This window comes from the organism of the source record quoted next, unplaced genomic scaffold, assembly GCF_019419815.1.
Source record: "Pyrus x bretschneideri cultivar Hongxiangsu unplaced genomic scaffold, Pyrus_bretschneideri_v1 Contig16, whole genome shotgun sequence".
In the NCBI taxonomy this organism is placed as follows: domain Eukaryota; kingdom Viridiplantae; phylum Streptophyta; class Magnoliopsida; order Rosales; family Rosaceae; genus Pyrus; species Pyrus x bretschneideri.
Window position 1 is genome coordinate 7938979 of NW_025999457.1, and position 24431 is coordinate 7963409.

At 38.2% G+C, this 24431-nt stretch overlaps 1 protein-coding gene and 1 long non-coding RNA gene across 3 annotated transcripts; one reads left to right on the forward strand and one right to left on the reverse strand.

Moving 5' to 3' along the window:
* The first annotated feature begins 267 nt into the window (after nucleotides 1-267).
* Nucleotides 268-7431, forward strand: LOC125475797. The gene is made up of 2 exons (XR_007257220.1): nucleotides 268-664; nucleotides 6395-7431. It is a non-coding gene; the product is annotated as an uncharacterized LOC125475797 (long non-coding RNA).
* Nucleotides 7432-17410: 9979 nt separating this feature from the next.
* On the reverse strand, nucleotides 17411-21483 carry LOC103964608 (polyol transporter 5-like). 2 transcript variants are annotated; one of them, XM_018651725.2, is made up of 4 exons: nucleotides 21121-21373; nucleotides 20518-20864; nucleotides 17983-19092; nucleotides 17411-17620 (listed from the first exon to the last, which is right to left on the reverse strand). In XM_018651725.2, the coding sequence occupies exons 1-3, from the start codon at nucleotides 21278-21280 to the stop codon at nucleotides 18019-18021; spliced, it is 1581 nt and encodes a 526-aa protein (XP_018507241.2). In that variant the 5' UTR covers nucleotides 21281-21373; the 3' UTR covers nucleotides 17411-17620; nucleotides 17983-18018.
* Between the last annotated feature and the right edge of the window lie 2948 nt (nucleotides 21484-24431).

The following is a 24431-nucleotide window of genomic DNA, read 5'->3' on the forward strand; positions in this document are numbered from 1 at the left end:
TTTCCTTCTGGGTTGTAAGATTGGTGGGTTAATTTTCCACGATGAATCCTCATGGACGGGGTCTAAGGCCGGTCTTGGTCAGGTCAACCGTCAAAATCTTCCAGGACGTCATCTTGGAGGGGCTCGGGGATTTTCAAGCAACTTCTTGGATCCAGTGGAATATCTTCATCTCATTCATTATTCATCATCAATTTGTTGGTTTTCGTCTGAATCTTGTGCTGCTTCGTCGGAATCCGATTTTTCCTCAGAAATTGATGCTTCGCCGAAATTGGTGTCTTGCTCAGGATTTGGTGTTTTGTCAGAATTGGGGTTTTTCTCAGAATGTGGTGCTGCTTCCCCAAAATCCTTTGCTTCTTGTTCGCTGGAGTCTGACAATTGCGCAAGAAATTGGTGTTTTTTTTTTTTTTTTGTTCATCGGAATCCTCTCAAAACTCGATCGACTGAAAGGGTTATTTACGCAATGACAGAAGCATTGATCTCACCGATACTTCTCTCTATCTTTCACCATCATCTTCGCGTATTTATTCGTTGTTAGTGAGGCTGCCATGTGATCGGCACGCTGTTGGGTAATGGGTTCTTGCATATCACATGTTCGATCTTATGCGTCAATGAAATTTAATGTCAAAACAATGTAACTGCAGATCTTGGATGCCCAGTGTTCAAGGTTTTACCATCCTTTCTTAGTCATTCTTGATGAGTATGGTCACATGGTAGCTGCCAGGTCAGCAAATCAGTTGGAATTGGTTGTAAGGACAGTTGGATAGAGTTGTAAGATTTAGTTAAATAGATAACATTTAGTTAGATATGTTGAGGGGTAGCTTGGTCATTAAGCAAATAGTGATATTCCTTTATATTTGGTTCTCTTGTAATAACGCTGGTATGTTTTTAACAATACAATACAGTGAAGTCGTTTCCTCTTCTGAGTTCTAAGCTTTTCTTTGATTCTTTGATTCTCTTCCATTTTCTAAAGATCTTGTTCAATGTCAAAACTCTGTTTTCTAGTTAATATGGTATCCAGAGCCTTCGTTCCTCCTGTGGTTCGTAGTTTCTTGGGGCGGTTTTTCTGAGAGCTTGATTGGTTCATGGTGATTCTTGGTGTTCATGGAGCTTTGATTCTGTGTTTGTGGTTTATGACATCAGTTGCGGCACGAAGCCATTTCAATATTTTGTAGCAGGCACAAAGCCATCTGAGTAATTTTCTGGATTATGGACTGGGCACGAAGCCAATTCAAGATTGTGTAGCGGGCACGAAGCCATCTGGGTAATTTTGTTTTGCAAGATTTGTTGTTTAGTAGGCCATTTCGTTGATAATTGTTGAATTGGTATTGTGTTTTCTTGATTGCTAATCATCATGGCGTCTTCTGGGGTTAAAATTGAGGGTTTGCTTGGAATGTTGACGATCAAATTAACTGATAAGAATTTCTCAAAATGGGTGTTTCAATTTCAGTCGGTGTTAAAGGGTTATAAGTTCTTTGGTCATTTTGATGGAACTGCTATATGTCCTCCTAAGTTTGTGATTGATTCGACCTCTGGGGTTACTAATGTTGCTACAGAAGCTTTTCTTGAATGGGAATCTATTGATTTAGCTCTTTTGAGTCTATTGATTGCTATTTTATCTGATGAGTCTATCGAACATGTGTTGGGGTGCAAGACTGCGCATGAGGCATGGTCTAATCTTCAAGATAGATATGCATCAATCTCAAAGGCTAGGGTGAATACGTTAAAAACAGAATTTCAAACAATTCAGAAGGGGGGTGATTCAGTTGATCAATATTTGTCCAAAATGAGGCACGTTAAAGAACAATTGGTTGCAGCTGGTGAATTTGTTTCAGACAATGATTTTGTGGTGGCTGCTTTATCTGGTTTACCGAGAGAGTATTCTGCTATACGAACTGTAATTCTTACTCGAGATACTTCTATTTCTCTAAGGGAATTCAGAGAGCAATTACTGTGTGCAGAGAGAGAGGCTGATTCTATGGTTAACACTTTGGCTCATAATTTTTCTGGGTTGTATATGCAAGGTTCTTCTTCTCAGTCCGGTGATTCTCAGGGTTCCTCTAGTAACTCTGATAATGTTCCTTTCTCCACTGCTGGTACTATTACTCGAGCTCCCAATAATGCTCCACCTGTGAGTATGCCATTTATGTCTCAGGGTTCTAATGCACTGCCTGCTCTGCCACCAGGTCCAATGTTTCCACAGATTCCTTATTCTATGGATGGTTCTATGTTTCCTCAAGTTCCATTTTCTCCTAATTCATACATGATGCCTTCATCTTTGCCTCCTACATATCCTGATTTTACAAATGTCTATGGTTTTATGGGCAATAGTAATTCTTCTAGGCCATTTCCTAATTCCAATCATGGTTCGCGGCCTTTCTCTGGTTCTAAGCCTAATGGGGGCTATAGAGGTCCAAATTTTGGCAGTGGACGTGGACAGTTTTCTGGTCCTAAACAAAGTGGAGGTACTTGGCAGTCTTGGTCAGGGAATACTGAAACTAGATCTCATATTGTTCCAGAATGTCAAATCTGTTCTAAACGTGGTCACACAGCCCCTAATTGTTGGAAGCGATCTACTAGTCCTAGTTCGATGGGACAGGTTATGGAATGTCAAATATGTGGCAAGCGTGGTCATAGTGCTTTGGATTGTCATCATCGTAATAACTTTGCCTATCAAGGCATATCTCCTGCTCCTTCCTTGACTGCTATGCAAGCTCATGCTTCTTCTAATCTTCTCCCTTAAGATTCTTGGATAGTAGACACTGGTGCTTCGCACCATATGACTGCTGATTTGAACTCCCTGCAGCAAGTCTCATCTTATGCAGGATCTGATAAGATTACTATTGGAAATGGTGAAGGTTTGCAAATCGAAAATATTGGTTCTGCACGTTTACATACTTTACCTCAGTCTTTACTTCTCAGAACAGTTTTACATGTTCCTACTATTGCAGTTAGTCTACTGTCAGTTAAACAATTATGCAAGGATAATTTTTGTTGGTTTATATGTGATGATCATGAGTTCTTTGTGCAGGACAAGGTAACCAAGGCTGTTCTGTATCACGGAAGGACAAATGAGGGTGAGTTGTTTCGGATTCCAGTGAAGTTGTTATCAGAGTCTTCATCTCGGAAGTCAGTGGCTCTTCTTGGACAGAAAATAAAGTCTGAAGTATGGCATCAACGGTGTGGTCATCCAAGCAATGAAGTGTTGTCTGTAATGTTGAAACAGTCTAGTATAGTTTGTTCTCCTGATTCTCATCAACATGTGTGTTCTTGTTGTATTTCTGGCAAGATGTGTAGACTGCCATTTCATGATAGAAACGAGTCATGTAACTTTCCTTTTCAAAAGGTGCATACTGATCTGTGGGGTCCATCACCTACTATGTCTATAGAAGGTTACAAATACTATGTCAGTTTTATTGATGAGTTTACTAGATTTGTATGGATATTTCCTTTAATCAATAAATCAGAAGTGGTTGATGTCTTTCAGAAATTCTACAATTTTGTCTTCACTCAGTTTAATATTGGAATTAAGTGTTTGCAATCTGATGGTGGTGGGGAGTATATAAGTAAAAGATTTGCTGATTTTCTGAACCATAAGGGCATTGTACATATGATTTCGTGTCCATACACTCCTCAACAAAATGGACTTGCTGAGAGGAAACATAGACACATTGTGGAAACTGCTATTACCCTTATGACTACTGCTCAGTTACCTCAGGATCTTTGGTATCATGCTTGTGCACATTCTGTGTTTCTGATTAATAGAATGTCTTGCAAGGCTTTAGGCATGCAATCTCCATATCAAAGTCTATATGGTGTTTCTCCTTCTTTACAAGGGCTTAAAATATTTGGTACTGCGGTTTATCCATACATTAGACCTTACAATGTGAATAAATTGCAACCAAGGGCTTTGTTATGTGCTTTTATGGGATATGCCTCTGGCTATAAAGGAGTTATCTGTTTCCATTTAAAGTCTAGGAAATTTATCATTTCTCGGCATGTGATTCATGATGAAGATTTGTTTCCATATAAGTCCCAGCTTTCATTGCAGACTACATCTCAGGGAAGTAGTTCTTCCGATTCCACACATGTATCTTCTCCAATACATTCTGCTATCTTTATGCCACAGTCAGTTTCAGTGCCTACTGATGCTTCATCTCTCAATGGTGTTGTGGGTCGAAATGGTATTGCTTTGTCTGATTCTACGACTCTGCATCCTTTTCAGCAATTGTCTGGCCTGCTGAGTCCGTCTTTGACTGTCCCTGAATCTGAAACAACTCCCTCATCTTCCTCGACAGCTTTGGTGTTACCTGTCCTTGATCCTGCACAACTGGAGGTCATTCTTCCCATTCCTTCATCTTCTACTGGGGGTACTCCACATCCTACTGTTTCTTCTCCTCCACGAATGAAAACTAGGTTACAAACTGGTGCCATTTCGAGGAAGACCTATGCTAATTACATAGCATCCTTACCAGAATTACACTCATTGCAGCTTGATGTCCAGGAGTCTTGTTCTGATGGTTTTTCATTTGTGGCTAGTCTGAATGATCTGTCTGAGCCTAAATCTTTTAAGCATGCTGCATCTAATGTTCATTGGCAAAATGCCATGCAAGAAGAATTTGATGCTTTAACCAGCCAAGGGACTTGGGTGTTGGTTCCTCCACCAACACATAGATTAATCATTGGTAGTAAGTGGGTTTATAAATTGAAGATGAATCCTGATGGTACAATATCCAGATATAAGGCACGGTTAGTGGCTTAAGGTTATACTCAAGAGTTTGGTTTGGATTATTTTGAAACCTTTAGTCCTGTTGTTAGGCATACTACAGTTCGGTTGATTATTTCTCTTGCTGCTCAAAACAAATGGGAATTAAGGCAACTTAACATTAAAAATGCCTTTTTACATGGAGATTTAGAAGAAGAGGTTTACATGCAGCAACCTCAAGGTTTTGTGGATTCTACACATCCTGATTTTGTGTGCAAATTGGTTAAATCTCTGTATGGTTTGAAACAGGCACCTAGGGCCTGGAATGCTAAGTTTACAGGCTATCTTCCAACTATGGGATTTACAATGTCTTAATCCGATAACAGTCTGTTTATCAAACATGATGGCACTGATGTTATTGCCTTATTATTATATGTTGATGACATTATCCTGACAGGATCTAATGCCACAAAGGTTCAGGCTATTATTCAAGAATTGGGAGATGTTTTTGATCTCAAAGACATGGGCAGATTGTCTTATTTCCTCGGGTTGCAGATTCAGTATCATGCTAATGGTGATATTTTCTTAAATCAATCTAAGTATGCCAAAGATTTGATTCACAAAGCTGGTATGGACAATTGCAAGCCTGCATCCACACCATGTAAGCCTCATACTCAGCTCTTAGCATCTGATGGCACTCCTTTAAGTGATCCCACTATGTATCGCAGTCTTGTTGGTGCTTTACAGTACCTTACCTTTACTCGACCAGATCTCTCCTATGCTGTCAACATTGCTTGTCAGTATATGAATACACCTACTGATGTTCATTATGGTCTTGTGAAAAGGATTCTTCGCTATGTTCAAGGTACTGCCATGTGTGGTCTTACATATTCTGCATCTCCGGACAACTCTATTACAGCATTCTCTGATTCGGATTGGGCAACTGATCCTAATACTAGAAGATCTATTACAGGTTTTGTGGTGTATATGGGACATAATCCAATCTCGTGGCAATCAAAGAAACAGTCCTCCGTTTCTAGGAGCTCCACAGAGGCTGAGTATAAGGCCTTAGCTCATTGTGCATCTGATGTAATATGGATCCGGTTGCTGCTCAAAGATCTTCATCAGTTCTTGTCAATGCCACCATTATTACAGTGTGATAACCTCTCTGCGTTAGCCTTATGTTCTAATCCTGTGTTTCATACACGGATTAAACATTTGGATACTGATTTTCACTTTGTAAGAGAGAAGGTTCAGAAGAAGGACTTACAAGTTCAATATGTTCCCACTGCAGAACAAACGTCTGATGTTCTTACCAAAGGTCTCCATGGACCTGCCTTTTTCAAGCATTGCTGCAATCTCAGGGTTGGTCACCCTACCTGAGATTGAGGAGAGATGATGAGTATGGTCACATGGTAGCTGCCAGGTCAGCAAATCAGTTGGAATTGGTTGTAAGGACAGTTGGATAGAGTTGTAAGATTTGGTTAAATAGATAAGATTTAGTTAGATATGTTGAGGGGTAGCTTGGTCATTAAGCAAATAGTGATATTCCTTTATATTTGGTTCTCTTGTAATAACGCTGGTATGTTTTTAAAAATACAATACAGTGAAGTCGTTTCCTCTTCTGAGTTCTAAGCTTTTCTTTGATTCATTAATGAAGATTGTTTCTGATTCAATTCTTTCTATTACTAGTTGTTCATTTTCTAATTGGCTGGTTATGAACTGGTTTGTAACGGGTCATCAAAGTGGGGCTGTTAAGGTATGGCAAATGGTTTATCCCACCAACCTCAAGGGTTTTCAACAGAAGTCAACGAGCAATGGGATAGGTGGTTTAAATCTCAATGATAAAGCACCAGAGTACAAGTTTGGTGAAATGGGTATGTGTTTTGTTCTATGAAAATTGTTAGGCATTGAGAAAGATTACAGTCAAGACACATTGTAATTCTTGTGATTAGGAGTTGTGGCATATGCTATTGTGTTTTCTGGTTATTCATCTCTTGGGCAAGTGTTCATTTTCTTGATTAATTTGGAAAAGAGTTGAATATGGGATTAAGGAATGATGCCGGTAGTTAAGGAACATTGCTTGAGATGAAAATATAGCTTTGACATGGAATGCATTACAATTCTTTTATGAGGTCTAATGACATAGAATGTAATGCATAACCCTGCAGTGTTGGTTATTTTCAGGTCCCTAGCAAATAACTTGGCCCCAATTCCGGTTAAAGTGGTTGTTGCAAAGTGGTGAAGGCATCGATTATCATACATTGACAGATACTGCAGATGGTTCAGATGGGAATGGTTTTCATATGGAACAAGGTGATATACATAAAGATATTATGATATGGAATGAATCTGAGGTGGATAAATTCAGTCATCCATAGGGATTACAAGAATGCAAATGGTTCAACTCTGTTCTGTTTTCTGGTTTCATAGTAGTGACTGCATATGTTCTTCCAATCTCAAACTGGGTTTCCCCAGTTGAGATTGAGGGGGAGTATTAAGGGTATAAGTTAGCAATACAGTTATAAATATAGTTAGCACTATAGTTTGCAAGTATGTTAGTACTTCGTTAGAGTTGTTATGCTTTCTAGTATAAAAACAGTGTGTAATCTTCATTCACTACTACAATATTAGTTTTAGGTGTCTTTAATAAGCCATTATGTCGGATAAAAGATATCCGACACATCATTCAATTAGTGTCGGATAAAAATAAAATCATGTCGGTTATATCTACCAGTATTTGTAATTGTTTTTTTTAAATAGTTTTAACATATTCTGACGGTTTTTAGTTAATGGTGGCGGTTATAACGGACATAAATTGACTATTTTATTATTTTAGTTTCTGGCGGTTATTATTTTAGTATTCTAATGGTTATAACTGGTAGAAATTTATTTTTAACATATTCCGGCAGTTTTTAGTTAATGGTGGCGGTTGACTATTTTATTATTTTAGTATTTTGGCGGTTATTATTTTAGTATTCTGTCGGTTATAATCGACAAAAATTGACTATTTTATTATTTTAAAATGTTGTATTGATTAAAAATAAATAAATAAATAAACAGATGGTTTAAATATTTTAACAAACACTTAAAGAGTTAATGTTATACTTTAATTAAGTATAAAATAAGATTTATCCACTAGTGTAAATATTTTAAATTGAAGATCGAATTCATGCATTGCATTCTCATAGGGTCGAGGAGTGTAGCTGTAAAAAATCATCAAAATTGAAGCTAAAATAATCGTTAAATTGTGATTTTTCGTTTATAACCATCGAAAACTTTTGTTCTGTTACCTAATCTCTGAATGTTTGTTTTTTTTTTTTAATTTTTTAAGTATGCGATCTTGGAGTGTGTACAAACAAATTTGACAGTTGGATTATTGAAAAACGTTTTGTAGAATGCGTGTCGTATCAAAATGGTAGATTAAACAAACACTTTAGAGTTAATGTTATACTTCTCCATTAAGTATAAAATAAGATTTTGTGGTATCTACTAGTGTAAATATTTTAAATTAAAAATTGAATTCATTCACTGCATTCTTATAAGGTCGAGGAGTGTAACTGTAAAAAATCATCAAAATCAGAGCTAAACGAGCCGTTAAATTGTGATTTTTCGTTTATAACCGTCGAAAACTTTTGTTCTGTTACTCAATATCTTAATGTTTGTTTTTTTGTGATTTTTACGTATGCGATCTCAGAGTGTGTACAAATAAGTTTGACAGTTAGATCATTGAAAAAAGTTTTGTAGAATGTGTATCGCGTCAAAACGGTAGATTAAATAAACACTTAAGAGTCCACTAGTGTAAATATTTTAAATTGAAGATCAAATTTATTCAATACATTCTTATAGAGTCGAGGAGTGTAGCTGTAAAAAAATTATTAAAATCGGAGCTAAAATAACCGTTAAATTGTGATTTTTCGTTTATAACTGTTGAAAACTTTTGTTCCGTTATGTAATATCTGAATATTTGTTTTTTTTATGATTTTTTACGTATGCAATCTCGGAGTGTGTACAAATAAGTTTGAAGGTTGGATCGTTGAAAAAAATTTTGTAGAATGCATATCGCGTCAAAATGGTATATTAAACAAACACTTAGAGTTAATATTATATTTCCATTAAGTACAAAATAAGATTTTATGGTATCCACTAGCATAAATATTTTAAATTAAAGATCAAAATCGTTCATTGCATTCTTATAAGGTCGAGGAGTGTAGCTGTAAAAAAATCATCAAAGCCGGAGCTAAAATAACCGTTAAATTGTAATTTTTCGTTTAAAACCGTCGAAAACTTTTGTTCCGTTACCTAATCTTTGAATGTTTAATTTTTTTTTTTTTGCGATTTTTTACGTATGTGATCTTTTAGTATCTAAAAACAAATTTGACGGTTAGATCATGAAAACTAGTTTCCTAGAATACATATCTTCGTTAAATTTGCTTAAATTTTGAAGTGGGATTTGTGCTAAATTTTTATTTATGTTTTTCAAGTATTGATTAGACAATATTTAGTTTGTATGTTGACATTTTCATTGTACAATTCTCTTTTTGTTTCTTTATCGCATGTTTTATATGGGTTATTATCTATTAAACCAAAAGTGTAAAAATTATCTATTAAACCAAACAATTATTTATTTAATTTTTAAAAACGTGTTACATCCCGGCCCGGGGCTGATCACTTCCCGGGCCCGCTCCACCACCGGAGCACGATATTGTCCGCTTTGGGCTTACCATTCCCTCACGGTTTTGTTTTTGGGAACTCACGAGCAACTTCCCAGTAGGTCACCCATCATGGGATTGCTCTAGCCTCCTTCTCGCTTAACTTCGGAGTTCCTACGGAACCCGAAGCCAATGAGCTCCCAAAAGGCCTCGCGCTAGGTAGGGATGAGAATATACATTTAAGGATCACTCTCCTGGGCGATGTGGGATGTCACAATCCACCCCCCTTAGGGGTCCGACGTCCTCGTCGGCACACACGCGGCCAGAACTAGGCTCTGGTACCAATTTGTCGCATCCCAGCCCAGGGCGGATCACTTCTCGGGCCCGCTCCACCACCGTAGCACGATATTGTCCGCTTTGGGCTTACCATTCCCTCACGGTTTTGTTTTTGGGAACTCACGAGCAACTTCCCAGTGGGTCACCTATCATGGGATTGTTCTAGCCTCCTTCTCGCTTAACTTCGGAGTTCCTACGGAACCCGAAGCCAGTGAGCTCCCAAAAGGCCTCGCGCTAGGTAGGGATGAGAATATACATTTAAGGATCACTCCCCTGGGCGATGTGGGATGTCACAAACGTATTCTATTTAAATACATATTATTTATTTATTTATTAAACCAAACAATTATTATTTTATTTTTTAAAATCGTAACAAAATTTTGGGAGGGAATTTTGGGGGGATTTTTGCCGCCATTTTGTTTCTGTCGGTTATAACCGACAGTAATGAAAATTTTTTTGTCAGTTTTTATTTTAAAAAACCGACAGTAATGAAAATTTTATGTCGGTTTTTATTTAAAAAAAATGTTTCTGTTGGTTTTAATTGACAGTAATGAAAAATTTTCCAAAATAAAAACCCTCCATCTCTTCCTTGCACCGGTACTTCTCCCTTCCCCCTTTTCTCCTATCCTCATTTCGTTCTCCTTCTCGCTTCAATCACTATGGATGAACAAGGCAAAAGCTATGCAAGCCCTTGAGCACAGAGACAAGCGAAGCACTATAAGTCCCTTCACATGCTTCCACCTATGACTTAATTTATGTTTTCATTGGATATGAATAATTCATATTTTGGAAGATATCAATAAAGGCTCCATCTTATTGGGATTTCATAGATATTTAGGGATTTATTCAAGTAGTCCAAAATTATTTTAACAATCAGTAATCGTGTTTTTTTTTTCATGCTTATTAACTTGTTACCTTATTCCTTTTACCAGGAAGCAAAATATCCAGTTGACTCTGATGTAGGCATACGAAAGTGACACCTGAGAGTTTATCAGCTTTGTCATCTTTTTTTGTGGTCCCTAACAGCTTTGCAGTGTTCTTTCAGGCTAAGGAAGAGGATGACGCCAACACAGATGATGTGGAAGATGACTCTGATGCTAAATCTAAACCGGACTCAACTGAAGAGAGTGCCGAGGAGTCTGAGAGATATGTAAGCTTATTTCCTTTTGCAGTTACTCAACTAATACTACTAATCTATTTACTAATCTTTGCGCCTTGTGCTTTGTATTTTCAGGATGAACTGTAGGAAGGGAAGCATCTAGAGAAGCTTCGGCGGAGTGCGCCATTTTTTCTCCTTATTTTTTAGCTGTAGAAGTGTTAAGAGGGAAGAGATACTGATAAATGTTGAATGTTGCTGATGTCTTAATTGTTTGGAAATTATATTTGTATTTCACAAATGAATAAGTTTACAATATGAGTATATATACTAGTTGTGAGCCAAAAGCAAGTCACAACACTTTCTAACTAAGAGAAAACAAACCTATAACAAACTAACAGTTTTACTTAGTCTCTAAGTATTATCTCTTGAGGATGAATTTACAATAGTATCCTTAATATCCCCCCTCAAACGAAACTGGAGAGGTCGAAGTGGAAGTTTGGCACGGAGGAACAGAAATCTGGGCTTGGACAGAGACTTAGTACAGATATCAGCAACTTGGTCCTGGGAGCATATGAAATGAAGAGAGACCTGCTGAGCCAGAACCTGTTCACGGATATAATGATAGTCAATCTCGACATGTTTGGTGCGAGCATGGAAAACAGGATTCTTAGCAAGAGACAGGGCAGAGATATTGTCACACCAGAGGTGAGGAGAGCAAGGTAAACAATACCCAATATCAGTAAGCAGTTTACAAATCCAAGTGATTTCAGAGGCAGTGTTAGCAAGGGAACGATACTCAGCCTCGGTGGAAGAACGAGCAACAGTGAGTTGCTTCTTAGCACTCCAACTAATAAGAGAATTGCCCAGATAAATGCAATAACCTCCAGTAGAGCGCCTGTCTAACGAACAACCTGCCCAGTCAGCATCGGAGAAGGCCGTGAGAGAGAGAGGAGATGAGGATTTAGTAAACCATAGGCCAAGATCAAGAGTGCCCTTAAGATAGCGAAGAATACGCTTGACAGCTTGAAAATGGGACACTCGTGGAAGATGCATGAACTGACAGACAAGATTAACAGCAAAACTAAGATCAGGCCGTGTCCAGGTTAAGTATTGGAGAGCACCTACCAAGGATCGATACTCGGTAACATTTTCAAGAGGAGGAGAGTCATGATCAAGTTTGGAGGTGCTAAGGGGTGTTGCACAGGGCTTGGCACCAACCATGTTTGCTTTAGTAAGCAAATCAAGAATGCCAGTAGAGGAACGTTTGACCTCAATGCCAAGAAAGTAGTGTAAAGCTCCAAGGTCCTTGATGGGAAACATAGCACTGAGTTTGTGAATCACAGCTTGACAGGCAGCAGAGGAAGGACCAGTAACCAAAATATCGTCCACATAAACCAGGATGAAGATTAAGGAAGGATCCGCTTTGACGAAGAGAGAGTGGTCACTCTGAGAACCAACAAATCCAAGTGAATGAAGAGCAGCATGCAGTTTATCATACCAGGCTCGAGGAGCCTGTTTCAGACCATATAAGGATTTATGGAGCTGACATACATGATTCGGTTTAGAGGGATCTTGAAAACCAGGTGGTTGCTGCATAAAGACCGATTCAGAAAGAGTACCATGCAAGAAGGCGTTGCTGACATCAAGTTGATTCAAGAACCAGTCAAATTGAACAGCAAAAGTAAGGAGAAGACGAATTGTCACAGGTTTAGCCACAGGGCTAAAGGTCTCAGTGTAGTCAAGACCTTCTTGTTGATGAAATCCCTTGGCAACCAGCCTGGCTTTATAACGATCAATAGAGCCATCGGGCTTCCTTTTAATCCGAAAGACCCATTTACAACCCACTAGGTTTTGAGAGGGATGGGAAGGAACCAATGACCAGGTTCGAGTGTGTAAGAGAGCAGTAAATTCCTCCTGCATTGCAGTGCGCCAATGGTGATGTTTGGAAGCTTGAAGATAAGTGGTGGGAAGATAATCTGGGAACAATTGAGAAGGTAGAGGATGTTTAGTGGCAGTGAGGGCTCGAGGCCTGTATATGCCAGATTTTGAGCGAGTTTGCATAGGATGAGTGTTTAACAGTGGGGAGGAAGAGGCAGGGGGTGGGGAAGCTGAGAAAGAAACAGGGTGAAGAGGAGGGTGAGTGGAAAGGACAGGTTGAGGGGAAGGGACAGGTTGAGGGGAAGGGACAGGAGGAGAAGAAGGAGGAGGGATTGAGGTAAAAGTAAGAGAAGATGGTATAGGAGAGGTGGAGAGGGTAGAGGGAGGGTGGGAAGAGAGAGGAGGAGGAGGAAGAGTATGAAATGGAAATTGAACCTCATCAAAGACCACATGCCGAGAGATGTACAGTCTCCCTGTACCAGGATCAAGACATTTGTAACCTTTATGGTGAAGGCTGTACCCCAGGAAAACACAATGCTTGCTCTTAGCATCCAGCTTGGAAGAAATATAAGGCTTCAACCATGGGAAGCATAAGCAGCCAAAAACTCGCAGTGTACTATAATTAGGAGCTTTCTGGAAAAGAGACTCCCAAGGAGAAGGGCGAGATAGAGTAGGCAACCGATTTATGAGATAAATGGCAGTAGCAAACGCATCAACCCAATAGATATGAGGGACTTTAGAGGCTGCCAAGAGAGTTCTTGCAGTTTCCACAAGATGGCGATGTTTACGTTCTGCACATCCGTTTTGTTCAGGAGTGTGAGGACAGGACAGTTGACGTTGAATGCCATGTTGAGCCAGGAAATTGGAAAATTGAGTGCTCAAGAATTCACCACCAGAATCAGATCTTAGAGCAATTATTTTAGTACACAAAACATTCTCAACCAATGACTTATATTGCATGAAACACGAGAGTACATCAGATTTGTAACGCAGAGGGTAGAACCAGCAATATCTAGTAAAGTCATCCACAAATATGACATAAAACCGAAAACCTTCCTTAGAAGCAATAGGAGAGGGGCCCCAAACATCCGTATGAATGAGTTCTAGGGGTTTCTTTGTAGTACTAGTAGTAGAAACAAAGGGCAACCGAGAACTTTTGCCTAATACACAAGAGGAGCAAAGAGAAGTGCTCTTATTCTGTAACATAGAGATACGAGAGCTGGAAGCTAGCTTATTAAGAACTGCAACAGAAGGATGGCCCAATCGTCCATGCCAAAGAGTCCTGGAAGCTTTGGGAGCAGCAGTGAGAGCGAGATGCCTGGCAGTAGTACAAGAATGTGGAGGAAACTGATAGAATCCATGCTGAACAGGACCTTTAAAACGCATCCTCCCCGAAGAAAGATCCTTCACAACGAAGTGAGATGGATAAAGATGCATGGAGACTTGATTATCAATTAAAAAACGATTGGCAGACAGAAGATTGTGTTTCAGAGCAGGCACATACAACACAGATTTGAGTGCAAAATTACTAGGTGAAGCAGTAAGAAGAGAAGAGCCAGAATGAGTGATAGGCAAACCTTTGCCATCACCAATATACACTTGTTCAGGGCCTGTGTAAGCTTCAGGATTCTGGAGCGTGGCATAGTTGTTGGTCATGTGAGAGGTGGCACCGGAGTCGACAATCCACGGAGAAGAAGAAGGATTGGAGGTGCTAGCAGCCAAAGCCAATTGAGAGGACTTGGTATTATAGTGAGGATCCATGCGATGAGGACAGGCGCAGGCCTCATGATCAGATTGGCGACAGATTTGACACGAGAGTTTCCGGGTGGATGAAAAATTCGGGCGAGCACCACGATTGAACCTCTGATTATTGCCTCGATGAAAGTGGGAAAACCTCTGAGAATTAGATTGCCTGAAATTACCTCGATTATACTGATTGCTCCGATTAGAATTACGATCCAGTCCACGATTGGAATTGTTGAAAGATGAAGAAAACTGAGCAACAGGACCTTGAGAGACAGAGTTGACAGGCAAAGGTAGAAGACCAGTGGAGGTGTTGTAAGCCTGAAAGGAAGACACAGGGGTACTTTGCTTGCGACTGGTCAATTGAATCTCTTTGCTGAGAAGCAATCCATGTAACTCATTAAGAGTTGTAGAGCCGAGACGAAATTGGATAGCATCCACAAAAGAATCAAACTCAGGAGGTAAGCCATGAAGAACCACAGAAATTAATTCAGAATCTTCAACCGGAGCACCAGCACTGGCAAGAGCATCTGCAATTTCTTCAGTGCGTTGAAGATATTGAGCAGCAGTGAGATCACTTTTGGTAAGATTCCGAAGGCGAGATCGGAGTTCATGGATATGAGAATGGGAGGCAGCAGCAAGTCGTGACTCCAATTTTGCCCAGAGTTCACGAGCCGAAGAAACGCCAACAGTATAGGGAATTAGGGATTCAGAGAGAGAGGAGTTGATCCAGATGAGGATGTTCTGATCATTTTCATACCAGGCAATATACGCCGGATTGAGAGTGCGAGCACCGGAGGAATCAGTGAGAAATTGAGGCGGCGCCACCATGGAGCCATCAATCAGCCCGGTGAGATTGTAACGACGAAAGATTGGAGCAAAGAGAGCACTCCAGGTCAGGTAATTGGTAGTGGTGAGCTTAATCGGAACCATAGATCCAATGTTCTGGACCGTAATCGAAGAATTAGGGTTTGAAGAAACAATTTGGGGAAAAGATTGAGATTCTGAGGCCGAGGAGGAATCAGACGCCATGATTGGAGATACAGAAATCAGAGGAGAAGACAAGCAATAGCAAAGGATTGCAAGATCAAAGACGAGCAAGAACAAGATCAAAGAAAGAAGATCGACAGAGAAGCGGGAAAAATTTGGGATCGAAAGGTCGTGAGACTCAGGCGGGTGATACCATGTTTGGAAATTATATTTGTATTTCACAAATGAATAAGTTTACAATATGAGTATATATACTAGTTGTGAGCCAAAAGCAAGTCACAACACTTTCTAACTAAGAGAAAACAAACCTATAACAAACTAACAGTTTTACTTAGTCTCTAAGTATTATCTCTTGAGGATGAATTTACAATAGTATCCTTAATATTAATCTCTCATGAGTATCTTTTGTCTTGAAGAATTGAAAAATATGATGTCTTAATCTCTCATTAGCTCAATCTGGTTTGCTCATTAGCTGCAGAATCTGGTTCAAGCAAGTTGGGTCATTTCGAGCAGAATGGGAGAAGAATGCTCAATGAGAAGGAGAAGGAGAAGGGAGAATGCTCTCATGTCCTTTTTATATTTTTTTATTATTAATATATTGCTGTCGGTTTTATCTAACAAAGAATGCTCTTACTTATTATTAATATATTCTCTATCAATTATAGCTGACATAAGTTCTGTTGGTTTTATGTATCTTCTGTCAATTTTATCCGACATAGAATGCTCTTATTTATTCATTACTAATTTATTCTCTGTCGGTTATATCCCACACAATTTCTATCGATTTTAGAGTATTTTGTGTCGAAAAATTCATTTCCTGATGCTGGCAATTTTATCGCTTATTATATCCACCACTGCATTCATTTTCTGTCGAATTTTGCTTAATATCCAACAGTAATACACGTTTCTTGTTGGTTATTAAAGCGACACTAATAAATGGTTTCGTGGTAGTGATTCTTTCAAGTCAATATACAGTTCTCATATTTCTCTCTCTATATTCTCTCTAGTTCATCTTTCTCAATTACTCTTTCTACTCCATTTTCTTTTCGATTCTCAAATATTTCAAGCAACACTTCACATACCTGCAAATCTGGTATTTCATTAACACACCAAACAAATTGAGATAGACTGCCACATTGTTCGTGGACGAATCATGTCAGAAGCCATTACAACGACACATGTGTCCTCTATGAATCAGCTTGCTGACATATTTACAAAGCCACTTGGACAAGCAATGTTTCATCCTATACTTGGAGTTTGTTTTTTGATGTTGCTCTCAATTATGAAAGTAAAGTGGAAAATGTCAATGTCCAAAAATATTATTCTTACCACATTTCTATACCATATTTGTAACACTACATCTCTTATAGAGATGATACCCATTTGTATTGGTGGACACTACCTCTAGTAGATATGGTACAAATACAACATAAAAAATGTGATAAGTGTAGCATTACTCGTTAATATCAACAACAATGGTACTCGACGTAAGATAATGGAGAACTATATACTTTCAGAATCTTTTTGTTGTTTTCCCAAGGTTCTCATGAGATTTGACAAAAAAAAAAACACTTTTGGTTAAAGGTTTAGGATTGAGGAAAGAGGAATTGGAAGATGAAGAAGAAAGGCAATTCACAAATCCAAACAGAAAAGAACCTAAAAGTGCAATTATTAACCTTGTTCTCAAGAAATGTATGTTAGACAAGAAACATTATCACGTCAGAATATATACATACACATACATATATGTAAATGTACACATACATATATGTAAATGTATGGATAATACTAGGGAGACTAAATTTGAAGACAAAATTTGTAAACTACATGATGTGCCACCAATAGAATGAGCATGTTTATAAACACTTAAGTAATAATCCAATCATCAACTTCCATGTCATTTAGTTTACAAAATTTCGTTTACAATTCTAATCTCCCTAGCATTATCCATATATACGTATGTGTGTGTGTGTCCTATTATTGGTCGTTTAAGCTTGCGTTCGTAAGCTATTTTCAATGGTAAGGGAATCAAATTGAAGATCAAACGTGTATAAACATATCTGACAAACATAATTTCTTCCTTACACACAAGTTCTTCCAACTTGAAAAGGAAGATAAGATGTAATTGGCAACAGTTACACATATATAAGTGAAATATCCTATGACGTTTCGAAAGAAAGAAATTCTTATCAGGAAACGACCATCCATCATCAAGTGCATCAAACACCGTAGAAAATATGGAAGAGAATGCTTTGTGGAAAATATGGAAGAGAATGCTTTTTCTCATTAATTTTTCTCTACAAGATTACAAGGATATATATACATGATACAAATGTGTAGGTAGGACAAGGTAGCCGTCCTAGTGTGTAGGTAGGACAAGGTAGGACGGCTGTAGAGGACAAGGTAGCCGTCCTAGTGTGTAGGTAGGACAAAGTAGGACGGCTGTAGGACGGCTTGACGGCTGTAGGACGGCTAGTGTGTACGTAGGACAAGGTAGGACGGCTGTAGGACGGCTTATTTTTCCAATAATAATATTATATACAATTACACAAGGACTCCAACCATATTCCTTATTTGTCTAACAAACACCGATTATTTAACCATTCGCCATTTTATGCCTAGTGGACTTGACCCTTGTCGTCGCCATCAACTTGCTTAGTTTTCTTAAGCAAGGCATTTGCTTCTCTCCACTTATGGTATTTACCAAACAATACCTCCATATCTTCAAGGGTTCTGCCCTGAGTCTCTGGGTACAACATATAAAAGAAGACCCAACCAACTGCAGCAATTCCTGCGTAAAGAAAGAAGGCTCCCCCAATCGTGATGGCCTTATACAATGAAATAAAAGTCATGGAGATGACCCCGCTCGTCACCCTATTTACGGCCACTCCCATACTACACCCTTGCGCGCGCAGCTGCAATGGGAAGATCTCGGAGCTGTAGACCCATGTAATCGGGCCCAGCCCGATGGAGAAAAACGCGACGTTAAGTAATACCATGGTGATGCACAACACGATGGCCCACATGATCTTTCCGTGCTGTTGATCGACGATTGTAAGGCCTGCACCGAGACAGCTGAGTGAAAATACCATTCCAGCCACGCTAGTCAAAAGCAAAGGACGCCTTCCAAACTTATCAAGGAAAACCGTGGCGACTAAGATGCAAATAGTCTTGACAACTCCAACAGCCACCGTTGCGAGCAGCTTGTGATCGTAGGAGGTGATTCCTGCCTTTTCGAAGATCCTGGGACTGTACAAAACGACAGAGTCTATACCTGACGATTGTTCAAAGAAGTGGATACCAAGAGCTGCGATTAAAATATGGCGAACGGCTGGTGTGGGATGAAGGAGCAATTCTTTCCACACGCCTTCACCGTGGCTGCGTTTAGATACCTGAACAACATCGTCGTTGGACTCTTTGGGGATTCCTGCGGCTTCTTTGATGTCATCTAGTCTAAGCTGACACTCTTCTATGGATTCTGACGTTTTTTGTAGAACTCGCTTGGCGTCTCCAAGTCGCCCTTGCATGACGAGCCAACGAGGCGACTCGGGCATGGCTAAGACACCGACGGCAAGAATAACAGATGGAAATGCGCCGACACCGAGCATGATCCTCCAGTTCAAGTGAATGGGGAGCTTGGAGAAGGCATAGTTGGATACGTACCCCAGTAATATGCCAATATTAACAAACACCTACATATTTTCAAAACAAATCGAATCCATAAATATGAAGCAGAGCCTTGAAGAAAAAAGATTCACGTGAAATGTTTGAGGCCTGAACTTTTTATCTGTCCAACCTCACAGCAAACATAAATTTTACCTTTTAACAGTGTAGTATGATGTTCAAACAAAAAATTCAAACTTGTTACAGTAATACTATGTCATTATATTTTATTTACTAAACTGAACATTATTATATGATAATTGGAGTGTAAACTTTGATTACTATAGTGTAATCTCACATTTCTTGTAATTCAGACATTTAATGTTAATTTCATGTTGCAACACAATTAAACGTGAAGGCAAGGAGCCCAAAAATGAATAACGATTATAATATTCTATGAAGTTTACTAATAATAACTTAATTAGCATTACCCATAAATAAATGTCTACTTGAAAAATGCATAATCGTATTGGAATACATAATGCAAAATAGAATGATACATAAATTATGAAGAGTTGGAACATTTTGAAAATATTGTGAATAAGCATATAATTAGTATTTATCCAAGTCTCTTATAATTTATTTAAAAAATAAAATGTAAAATAGAAGTTATCTATTTTGTGTGTCATATCCCAGTCCGCATAGTAAGATATTGTCTTTGGGCCAAGCCTTCACGGATTTGTTCTTGGATGTCCACCCAAAACGCATCTTACTATAGGGAGGTGGGCATGTACACATAAGGCACATCAACTCCTCTCCTCCTGGGCGATGTGGGATCTCACAATCCACCCCCCTTAGGGGCCTGACACCCTCATCAGCACACTTCCGGCTGGGGAGTGGCTTGGATACCAAATTGTCACATCCCAGTCCGCATAGTAAGATATTGTCCGCTTTGGGCCACGCCCTCAAGAATTTGTTCTTGGGCTTCCACCTAAAACGCGTCTTACTATAGAGAGGTGGGCATGTACATATAAGGCACGTCACATCCACTTCCATGGGTGATGTGGGGTCTCACAATCCACTCCCTTTAGGGGCCCAATGCCCTCGTCGGCACACTTCCGGCCGAGGAGTAGCTCTGATACCAAATTGTCACATCCCAGTCTGCATAGTAAGATATTGTCCGCTTTGGGCCATGCCCTCACAGATTTGTTCTTAGACTTCCACCCAAATCACATCTTACTATAGGGAGGTGGGCATGTACATATAAGGCACATCACCTCCTCTTCCCCGGACGATGTGGGATCTCACATTCTGTCTATGTGAGAGTCGCGACTTAGGCGGTCATCTAGGCACAATTTTGTATTTTTTAAACGTCTAGAAATTAATCGTAGGAGTGGCCAACAACGCTTAAGTGGGACTTTTTAGAATATTGATATATACTGTTTCCAATGATTTTTTGACAAAAGCTTCTTAGACTTTATTATATGATAACATAATATTGTAATGTGACAAACCTCGGGAAAAGATGTGAGGAAGCCACGATATGAGGCCGGAGAGATCTCCGCAGTGTAGACGGGAGCTATCATAAGAGCGTAGCCAACTCCAACTCCAGCAACGAATCGTCCGAACATGAGGAAGGCATAGTTAGGGGCAAAGCCCATGAGGAGAGCTCCAATAAAGAAGATTGTTCCTGCAAGTACTATGGTGTACCGGCGTCCAATCCAGTCGGAGGTTCTACCAGCCAAGGCGGAGCCAATAAGGGAGTAGAGGTTCAAAGTACCGTTCAGAATTTCGACTTGAACATCACTGATTTTGAGGTTTTCTTTAATGAAGAGTGACGCTCCACTCATTACACCAATATCTGTACATAAAAGTGGAACAAACATGCATTCCATGTGAAGATAACTTTCTTTCAAAGTAGAAAAGTACTAAAACTTTCGAGAGAAAAAATTACAACTCTAAATTTTCTTCTCTAGTGTTCTTTAAAGTAGAAAATAAAAATAAAGCTGTTTTTAAAAGTTTTTCCAAATTAGTCAATAAGCACTCTTCTTGTTTATCTAGCTTGTTTCATAAGATATATGTTTTTAGGGAACTACAGAAGAATATTGGACAATTACCATAACCAAGTAGGATTGAAGTCATTGAAGCCAAAACGCCACAGGCAATGGCAAACTTCTTTGTCTTGGCTTTCTTTGGGGGATCAAAGTCTGCGATACTCGTGTTTTGGGCTTGGCCGGTGATGGCCTTATCTTCAGCTCTCCGGTCAGTCATCTCCATCTTTGATGATAGACGTAGAATAAAATAAATAGAGAGATGGGTAAATAGAGGGGGAGAGAGAGAGAGAGAGAGAGAGAGAGAGAGAGAGAGAGAGAGAGAGAGAAAGAGAGGGAGAGAGATCAGTTATATTTAGAGAGCAATAGAAAGATCACTTATCATAGAGAGAAACAGAAAGTTACTTATCAAAGAGAGAACTACATATTGCTTGAGCTACAAGTGGAGTTCTGTTTATATAGAAAAATTAGAATTGGATGCCTCATTTTAAACTTTTGTAGACTAAACATTTATGCTTTTTGAGTTTTTGATTAATCTTTTGAAACATTTGATTAAGATATTCAGATTTGAACTATTTCATATTAATTGAAATTAATTTATATTTAAATATCTGTTATATATTTTAAATAATTTTAACTATATTTAAGTCTAAAAATTTAAACTTTACAAATCTAAATGTACACCCACACCAAATGGAAACGTACCAACATTAAATGAAAACATACCAATGTCAAACGAAAACGTACCAACCCCAAATTAAAACGTACCCAATTATAAACTATATTAAAATGAATATTCATCTTTTTGGAATGTTTAAAAATATGTTTGATTCACACACAATACTCTAGATAATCTTGTTTTTTTGGTAGAATAAGTCTCTGGAACAACTTTTATTTGATCGGAGATAAATCCTTATTATTGTAGATAATGCTAAATAATAACGATAAATCATATAATTTTGAATTAACAAAAAGGCTATCATCCGTTGATTAATGACTCTTTCTATATAAAAAAAAATTAATTTAAGTAATTTAAACTTTTACATTGTTAACAAATCTTTCTATAAAAAAATAATTAATTAAAGTAATTCCTCGTTATTAGGGCAAAAAGTAATAAAACTTATGTTTTGAAAACAAACGTACCAAAAATTCAAATGTATCAAGAAGCTAAATGGACCAAAAATTCAAATATACCAAGTAACTAAATGTACCATTATAATCAAACGTACAAATATAACCAAACGTACTTAACAACGAGTTTTGTTACATTTTATTTAATTTACTAAAATAAATATTTTAATAAAAATAAAAAAAAAATCTTAAATCATCATAATAAGAGATGCATAAAATAGGAGAAAAAAAGGGAATGCTGACGTGAATAGACTTCTAATGAAATAAAATTAAAGTATCAAAATTTTAGGGAAAATGTTTTATCAAATCTGCGAAAGGAATAGATATATAGTTTATGACATTTAAAAATGAGGCGTCTATATCAAAACGTCCCTAGATTTTATCCATTGGTCGAAATACTATTGATTGGCAAAGCAAACACCACTTTTCATTTGTGGAATAACAACTTACATAGTCACGAGAATGCTACTGTGACAGTGTACCTGTACTGTATAAGTCCATCCTCATTTGTGAGTCGATCCGGGATAGGAAAGTGTTCTTTACTATCCAATCAGGTCACGACAAGCAAAACGTTATCATTACCTCCTGGTAAGAATCACGCTACTAATTGATTACATCGAATAAGAATCCACAAAGTAGCAAAATCTGTTGGATAATGGATATGGTTCCCTAGTCAAAGCCGTCTACAGAGTTCACTCACTACACGCCAAAACTATGGTAACAATTGCGTTAACTTCTTTTCATTGGTAATAAACTACCAAAAGTTAACTAGTACGTGCGATTTGGTTTCGTTCAACATCCAAAAGTCGAGTTAAAACCATGTCAAACTGAAATATAACTCTCGGTGATTTGTTTGACCTTCAGTGTGCGATATGAAACTGTGAACATTATCTAAGAATGGGTAAAATTTTCCAAATTCATTCTTACGTAATGAGAGAAAATTAGGGATAAAACGAGATAAAATAGATTAATGTCGATTAAAATGAGATGATTGGTTTAGAAAATCGGATGGAAATTGATCTCGAAACCAATCGCACTGTAGAGATTGGTTTGGTTTAGTTGTGGACCTGTGGTCTACTAGCTAGTTTGAAGTCTAAACCAAAATAACTCCATATGTAAAATCTTATTACTTTGACATGTGGTTCAAGTCCTAAACCAAACCAAATTGTACCGTGCACACCCCTACTCCAAATAGTTTGAAAATCACTTCGAGTTAGTGATTTTATTTAAATCTTTTTGGTCAAATGGTAATATTATTAGAAAGAAAAAAGTCAATAGCCACTTACAACACGATTATGTACTAACTAAAACAATTTAACCCAAGAAAAAAGGAACGGACAAAGGCGGCCAAGAGAATAAAACAAACAGATGAGAAAGCAGTTCCAATGGTTAATGGAGCCATTTTATAGGACCACTAGTGATGGAGCCATGGCACACGTCCCTGGTTAATATGAAACTCAAAAGTAACCTGAGTTGATTTTATTTATCTTTAAAGATTGAGGTCCCAGTCGTAAGGCAATTAATTAAATCTCCATTACGTTGGCCGGCAACATTCTTCAGTGGTTCTCCATGGATAGTTCCTCATCTGAGTTTGGACAACTGCAGAAAGGGAATTGATACTTGAAAGTTTAACTTCAGTTCAATGAAATAGAGTATCGTCGCTATTGGCTTTGGCATCATATAAAAGCCTGCCCGTTAGTACCAAGGGCCAAGTTTTCACCTTGATGTCGGAAGTTCTCCTTTTGTGAAGAGCACTCTTGTTTTGCCCTTGTGGTTTTATGAAGTCTTTTATTCTTTTAGTAGAAACGATATTACAACCCAAAATATTAAATTGTGGAAAATGAGGTTTTAAACTCGAGACATAGTGAGTGAAAAAGAATATGGCTAACCATCATGACAAGTCACACCACCTACAAGTATCAAGATCAAAGAAATAATAATATTTCCAGTTGAACGTACCATGCCTTTTTTTTTTTATTTGGCTTTCAGATCATTTTCTTATAACTACGCTTTTGAGATAGGGTTAGGAGTGGTAGGTTTAATATTCCATATTCTCTCGTAAGATAATAAAAGTAGAAACAAATTGTTACTCTGCTACTACTATGACATTGCGATACCTTCACCTAATAAATAATGACAACGATCATCGGTTTCTCACATGCCTGGAAATATTTGCGTATGATATAGGTAATTTGCTTGTGAAACACGTAATTGACCTTGTGAGAGAGAATATAAACAGATAAGAG

Excerpts from the sequence above, each read along its gene's own strand:
- LOC103964608 (XM_018651725.2), bottom strand. The coding sequence starts at position 21,280 with ATGGAGATGACTGACCGGAGAGCTGAAGATAAGGCCATCACCGGCCAA. Across the intron at positions 20,865-21,120 it reads TTCAATCCTACTTGGTTATG|ATATTGGTGTAATGAGTGGA; the intron begins GTAATTGTCCAA and ends TTTTATGTACAG. Across the intron at positions 19,093-20,517 it reads TCCTCACATCTTTTCCCGAG|GTGTTTGTTAATATTGGCAT; the intron begins GTTTGTCACATT and ends GAAAATATGTAG.